This window comes from Takifugu flavidus, chromosome 13 (genome assembly GCF_003711565.1).
Source record: "Takifugu flavidus isolate HTHZ2018 chromosome 13, ASM371156v2, whole genome shotgun sequence".
Lineage (NCBI taxonomy): Eukaryota > Metazoa > Chordata > Actinopteri > Tetraodontiformes > Tetraodontidae > Takifugu > Takifugu flavidus.
The window spans coordinates 10,710,761-10,717,776 of record NC_079532.1 but is presented as its reverse complement, the minus strand read 5'-3'; the positions used below and the strand labels follow the sequence as shown (position 1 = coordinate 10,717,776).

The window sequence follows — 7,016 nt, the reverse complement described above, 5'->3', positions numbered from 1 at the left end:
AAAGCTGACAGAAATAAAAAAAACTCCATGGAAATATTCAGAGCATGTGAAAAGGATAATACAAGATTCAAGAGTACCACCACCATTACACCCCATTAAACCTATTAAAGATAATAAAAATAGAATAAAATAAGAAATAAGATAGAATAAATTAAAAATAGAATATTAATATAAATATAAATATAAAACTATAAAAATGTTCCAGTTCTCCTGTTGGCCCTCCTCCCCCCCTGTGAGGAGTTGAACAGCCTGATGGCTCGTGAGGCACAGGATTCTTTTTAAGATGTTAGCATTTGGGGGTTCAGTACCTTGCTTAAGGACACCACCGGGTACTACTGAGACAGCACTGAATAAGGAACCAAACCTCCAAATGCTAATATAGTGCCAAGGGTGAACACTGCGTTTGTCTATATGTGGTAGACCCCAGCACCCTCCCTGTGACCCCCAATAGCAATAAAGAAAAAAGTTGGGGGACTTCTAATAATTTATTATCCAATTAGTGAGAACATTTGGTATGATTCAGGCTGGTGTGGTGCATTAACTCATAAATGACCACCATTTTACATTATTGTATTAGTTTAATGAAATGTCACAATTCCAAAAACTATAACTGTCCCTTTATGAAGCCCAAAAAATTCAAATGATATTTAGACATAAGTAAGTATGAAGCCCAGAAAACTCAAATGATATTTAGACATAAGTAAGTATGAAGCCCAGAAAATTCAAATGATATTTAGACATAAGTAAGTATGAAGCACAAAAAATTCAAATGATATTTAGACATAAGTAAGTAGTAAATACAAACAAGGAATAAGATATAAACACATATGGTAGCAAAGAACATATATAATTGTACATTTATAATAAACTATGATTATATAAGGATGAATTTTCAATAGGCATCAGCATGCTCATAATTATGGGATTATTTCATTTTAAACATTCTTACATTTATAACAAGTTTTGGTTCAATGAGCAGCCTACTAACATGTCTCAAATATCAAGTAGACTAACAGAGTGTCAAAAATGAATATTTCAAATGCTAAGAATTGTTTTATTTACTTATTTCTAGAGTTATCCAAGATAAGATTTCTGTGTCAACTGGACTGTTTATTTCCTTGAAACCATTTCGCCTTCTATCCAAAAGGATTCTTCAGTTCTGAACTCTCTGAAAGCAGAGCTTGAAAATATAGCCCTTGTGGACCATTAGCATGCTAATTATCGGTCACCTGAGGGTCGTCAGCAGGGCCGTTGGCAGGGTTGTTCATCTATTTTCGGTCGAGGTGTCGCCCCTTTGTCTGCTGGCATGTTGCTCCGCATGTTTTGAGTGCTGTTTTGAGATGATCCTGTTCCTTCTTCTTGCCTTGGGTTGTGGTGGGTATTTCTTTTAACCCTATGTTGTAGGTTTTGATTACACACAACTTGTGTTCCGGGGGTGGTGAGAGTCAATTTGGTGGTACTGATTGGTGTGTGAGGGTTTTCTGTAGACCTCAATGGTGAGGTTTCTGTCCTACATGGTTCTAGAGTTCTGTTTCTAGAGTTGTTCTAGACCAATTCATTTATGTGTGCCAAGCATGTTACTTTCTGAGTTGGATCTTCATGCGGTAAGGTTTGGGTGTCAGCGTGGCACCAAAGATGAATGTGTAGTCTGGCTCCCCTGCATCCTCAGGCCATATAAACTTAAACTTGCGCAGCAACGTAACAATTATAAGGAAGAGCTCCATACGTGCAAGACCCTCTCCAAGACACACACGGGGTCCTAAGAAAAAACACAAGCATTTACAGTTTGATTTAACTTGAGTCCATTGTTGTTGCGGTACAGTGAGTAGCAGACAGGGGGCGCTGCTGTCTCATGGCCTCATACCTGTAGAAAAGGGCATGAAGGCCTCTGGTTTAACAAACTCTCCATCGTCATTGAGGAAATTATCAGGATTGAACTCATTTGGAAACTTCCATTGTCCCTCCTCTTTCAGAACTGAGGCCAGATGTGGGATAATGAGCGTCCCCTGGAGAAAGAATATCAAACCAAAGAAAACTCATTACAGAGAAACCTTGGAGAGTTTCTAGGCATATCTCATCACTACACAATAACAATCACAATACACTCATTGAGACCAGGTGCTTCTTACTTTAGGAATTGAATATCCCATGAACTCTGTGTCTTTTGTGGTACAATGAAAGACGCTCAGTGGAACAGTATTAGCTACCCTCTGCACCTCGTGGATCACAGCCTGGAAAAAGCCAGATATCATGATGGTGTGTAAACAGCAACAGTAACCTGCTCAAATACAAGCAAAAAACGTGCCACTTTACAAACAGCCCCGACAGTTCATCTCCACAGCCCCTGATCTGCTCTGGTATAAAGATCAGGATGTGATCATTTTGGAGTATGTTTGGCCTTGGATCAGTAAGACTGACAGCTAACTCCCTTCAGCGATGGTGTAGTCAGTAGTTTACATTTCACACATTTACTGATCACCAGACCAGATTACAGTTGTGGAGAAACTCACCAAGTACAAACATATAAGGGCTGAGATTTATTGCTTTTACCTTAGAAACAAAGGGCCCCACAAAAGGCTGTAAAAAAGATGGCTTGACAGTGCCACCAGATGTATGTTACCATATCCAGAGGCTCCTACCATAAGGTAACATGTAACGTACATCTTAAAGCCGTAAGTCAACAGGAATTTCACTTGAACGTATGATTTTGGCAGCATTTTGGTAATTTTTTCATGTTCACATTAACAAGCTCCTAGGGATTTTGATTGGATTATCTTTTGAAGCATTCAAACTAGACACACTATTCTAAATTATTATATATTCAAATTATATATTCATGAGAGGATGTGGCAAAATTTTGAAAAAGGAAACAGCTGAAACCTGGTTATATAGTGTTGAATTGGGGTCAAAGGTTATATCTTTGATTGTGTGCTGAGCCAAATTATATAGCGCCACCTGCTGGCTTCAGGGATGTCACATTTCACATTGTGCGAACTCTTCATCAGAGCATGTGGCAATGAAGGGGTGGCAAATGTGTGGTATACAAGAACAAGACTGGTAAAAACAAGACTTGTTCGTTTTCTCAATCTTATCACCTCAGCATAGACAAATTTTTTAAACACTCAAAAAGCCTAGAAGGCTTTTTCCTTTTCCTTTTCACTTGCCTCCTTTTGCTTTTTCGGACCAACAGCTAACTGGTTTTTCATACATACCTGCATGTAGGGCATCTGGTTTCTAGCGTCATAAGTGACCGTCTCGTTATCTTGCAACACCTTGTCTATCTCCTGGTGACAACGCTCTGAGACAAATGAGGACCAGCTGCATAAGCATGACTTAAGAAACCCACAAGAACATTTAATCCAAATATACATGCATACACACCCTGTATGTGTGGATAGTTCATGAGGTAAAGGAAACCAGTAAGAAGGGTGTTGGATGTAGTGTCAGTTCCAGCAAAGTGAAGATCAAGGGCATACATGGTCAGCATATTTTCTGAGAATGAAGACCGATCCTTGCCTCTCTGTAAAGATAACAATATTTAAATACATATTTTTTTACCAACTTTAGTTTAAAGCACATCTGCACAAGATATACTGGCAGTGTTTTTATTTGGAAAATAGCCCACACACACACACACACACACACACAAATGCACGCACGTACAAACCTTATCTAGTTCATCGAAATAGCAGTCAACAAAGTCTCGGGGGTCTCCACTCATTCTGGTCTTTTTGTGCTCAACAAACAAGTCTTTCACCAGATTTTCAGCTGTCTGAGAAGCAGTTAAATTTGCATTAATCACTTTTTTCCACATTGAATTTTCTAAATTGAAACAAAGTTTCAGATGAAATGTGTCATACCTCCACATTTTTAAAGGCATTTTTAAAAGGCAGCGGCAGGTAACGAACCAGGGGAATACTGTCATACAGCTGTAAACACAAGACCGGTTTATCATTTTGTCTTACTTCAAACATGTAGTTGTTAGTTCCTTACATTCAACAAAGTAAAACAATCCAAAATCTGTTTGGCAATTGAATGTTTGGAGGACTAGTCACATGGTTGACGGCAATTTGGCACTATGCCAGTAGACGGTTGTATTTAAATGCATCCAGTCATTTTAGCTCTGCTATAAAAGCAAAAAAAAGTTTTTCTTTGGAATGAAATGTACAAATGTTTGCAATACATTTAAAAAAAAATTGTACAAGCAATGATAATTGACAAAAAGTAGAAATTTGAACCATCGCTGACTCACCATAGCCCAAGGACCATTGGATATCTTGGCATTCTCAGTGAAACAACGAACAATTTCTCTGATAAAGTGATCATCGTATTCATAGCGGGTACCAAAGAGAACCTGGCATATGATGTTGGAGGCTGCGTTATGGAACATGAGATGGGGACTCAGTGTCTTGCCTGTAAAAGACATGACAGACACGTTTATGACAATAATCTGAAAGTCATGATGATCCAGCTAAAACTAGAGTCTTTCAGACACAGTGATCAATGAAAGACAGTAAACTGTAACTATTGATTTTCAGATGAGTGACCTCACGCATACCGTTGTTTTTTTCCAGTGTATTTACGATGTATTCAATCTCCCCACGGATCCTGTCCTCCATTGAGGTTTTCCCCATACCAAAGTTTCTCATGGTCGTCAGAGCAAAACGCCGATGCTCCTTCCAAACAAGGTTATAATCCTGCATAATTACTCCTGCAACAGACATATTAAGATGTTACACATCGTTCAGGACAACCTACACCCCAACACAGCCTCTTGAGGATTATTCTGCTATGCTAGTTCATCAGTTACCCTCCCGTCATATTGGTGAATGATGAGATGTGGATGGATCAGTAGGCCTGCCCACATTCCTACTTAAAATACTCTAATTCTGGAGCATCCTTAAAAGGACTCCTATTAATTAATCATTTGTTACTGATTATGAAAGATGTTTTCCTGCTGAAACATTAAAAGGAAAGATGTTAAGAGCCTCTGTGATTTAGAGGCAACTGAACTTTAAAGACATTTCACCTCTCTCCTAAAAGCTTTATCTTTTATGACCTGGACGACTGATAAGCTCAGACTAATCACATTAATGATTGCAGCAGGCCAAAACGCAGCAGGCAGCCTAGAATAATCAAATCCCTTAATAGATTTGAGCACTATATTATAGTCACTTCATACAGAATCAATCTGAATGATGGATTTTTTGGAAAACGACCAGTATCAGATAATATGGAACATTTTCTGCTCCAGTGTGTTTTACCATTTGTCTTGATGGCGTCATTAACAAACATGTCTTGAGGTCGCCCACTAAAGTCACTTCCTTTGGTGACTAAAGCTTCTTTAATGTTTTTTAATCCACTGATGACTACAGCTGGTCTGGTCCCCAGGAATAGACTGTAGACGTTTCCATACTTCTTCCTTAGCTGGGGAAAAAGAAAATAATAAAGAAAAAACCCTCACAAACAAAAAAAACCCACCCTAAATCTAGTCAACACAGAGATCTTATTTGGATAACTATGACCTGGATGATTGAGAATCTTCACAGACATCTTTAAAATAAATGTCACCTGTACATTCAGTATATCTAATGAGGTGTGCTTAGGACCATTATCCATCCATAGAAGCCATTGTCCTCTGTGCTGTTTGCTTCCAGGATTGTTGGACTTTCCTTCAAAACTTCCTTTCACCTTTAACATGTTCCCACAGGCTGTAACACAACCCAAAAGCCTGATGGATCCACCCTCCTACTTCACAGCTGGAAAGATGCTTCCTCGCTGCATGACACTTGTCTGGATGTTCTTTAACTAACTTCTGATGCTGGAATCTGTGCTGAGGATGCAGGAGAGGACCGGAGGTGTTCTGCAGTTCTGACCTGCTTTTCCATCAACCCTACCAGCAGATCTCTCTGGTCTTTTCCTGGTCTTCCAGACCTGATCTTGACCTCCACTCTTCCTGTTAACTGATGACTCTTAATTACATTGTGAACTAAAGAAAAGAGGACCTGAAACAACCTTGAGATCTTCTTACAGTCTTCTCATCTTCATAGTCAGTGTGTTGGAACACTACTGAGGGGAACCCACAGCTGCTGATTGTTGGCACAAGATTAGAGGATTCTGGGTGTTCATTAAGTTTGGAATTGCATCAGCTGACCTTTGCTAACGAAGACTGTATTTATAATTAACCATGGTCTGATACCTAGGTCAAAGTTATCCAAGCACTCTGATCTTCTAAGGTTCTTATTCTTTTGCTGTTGGCTGTTTTTCCCATTTTTACTCCAAAAGTTTTCAAAATAAATATTATTCAACAATATTGCTGAAATTACTGAAAAGTGTTTCCTGGTAAACTTTGAAGGTTTTGGAGATCATTTCCTCTTCCACTTGCTGAACTGTCTACAAGAACAGAGGTTTTGACTTGCAGTCAAACACAGAATCAACTGTATACACACATGTTATGTAACCACCAAAGTAGGAGGGCTCTTACGTAACGTTTACTATAATGACCACAGAACAATGGTCACACGAGCCGACCCCTCAAATATATTCAAAACAACATTTATAAGTTATAAGTCACAGCTATTTATTACACAAAATTTAAAATACCCCTGAAATCATTAATTGCAGTTTTTCTTACCCTTTCAAAGTCCTGCAAAGGATTATCTAAGGCCAGCTCCAAGATACTCCCCAGCAGTGGCAGGATTGGCGGTCCTGGTGGGAAGTTCTTTGGCCTCTGAGACCTGAACAGAAGGACAAGAATAACAATACCAAGGCATAGCAGAATAACAGAAGTAACCATTGTGGACTGAATCAGAGCGAAATGAAGAGGCCAGCCCTCGCTTGCTTTAATAGCACGGCAGAGCTTAGCCCTGCCTTCTTGTTTGCACTTTGCATATCCAAACAATGGGGACTAAAAGACCCTGATGTTTTGGACAAAGTGGTTCCATGCACAAGTCCAGGCAGGTTTTTCTTGCAGCATTAACTCGATAGAGCCTGGATTCACCAACTAGGAATCTGAA

General features: G+C 39.2%; 1 protein-coding gene across 1 annotated transcript; it reads right to left on the bottom strand.

The window, feature by feature from the left end:
• Positions 1-466: 466 nt before the first annotated feature.
• Positions 467-6,834, bottom strand: LOC130536425 (cytochrome P450 2F2-like). The gene is made up of 11 exons (XM_057052372.1): positions 6,635-6,834; positions 5,265-5,427; positions 4,559-4,711; positions 4,253-4,413; positions 3,861-3,929; positions 3,668-3,772; positions 3,382-3,520; positions 3,213-3,298; positions 2,130-2,231; positions 1,865-2,006; positions 467-1,759 (listed from the first exon to the last, which is right to left on the bottom strand). Exons 1-11 carry the CDS (start codon positions 6,794-6,796, stop codon positions 1,578-1,580), a joined length of 1,464 nt encoding a protein of 487 aa, XP_056908352.1. The 5' UTR covers positions 6,797-6,834; the 3' UTR covers positions 467-1,577.
• Between the last annotated feature and the right edge of the window lie 182 nt (positions 6,835-7,016).

Coding starts and splice junctions, on each gene's coding strand:
- LOC130536425 (XM_057052372.1), bottom strand. CDS start 6,796: ATGGTTACTTCTGTTATTCTGCTATGCCTTGGTATTGTTATTCTTGTC. Junction 4,712..5,264: donor TGACGCCATCAAGACAAATG/GTAAAACACACT, acceptor TGTCTGTTGCAG/GAGTAATTATGCAGGATTAT. Junction 2,232..3,212: donor ACCAGATGCCCTACATGCAG/GTATGTATGAAA, acceptor GGCTTTTTCCAG/GCTGTGATCCACGAGGTGCA.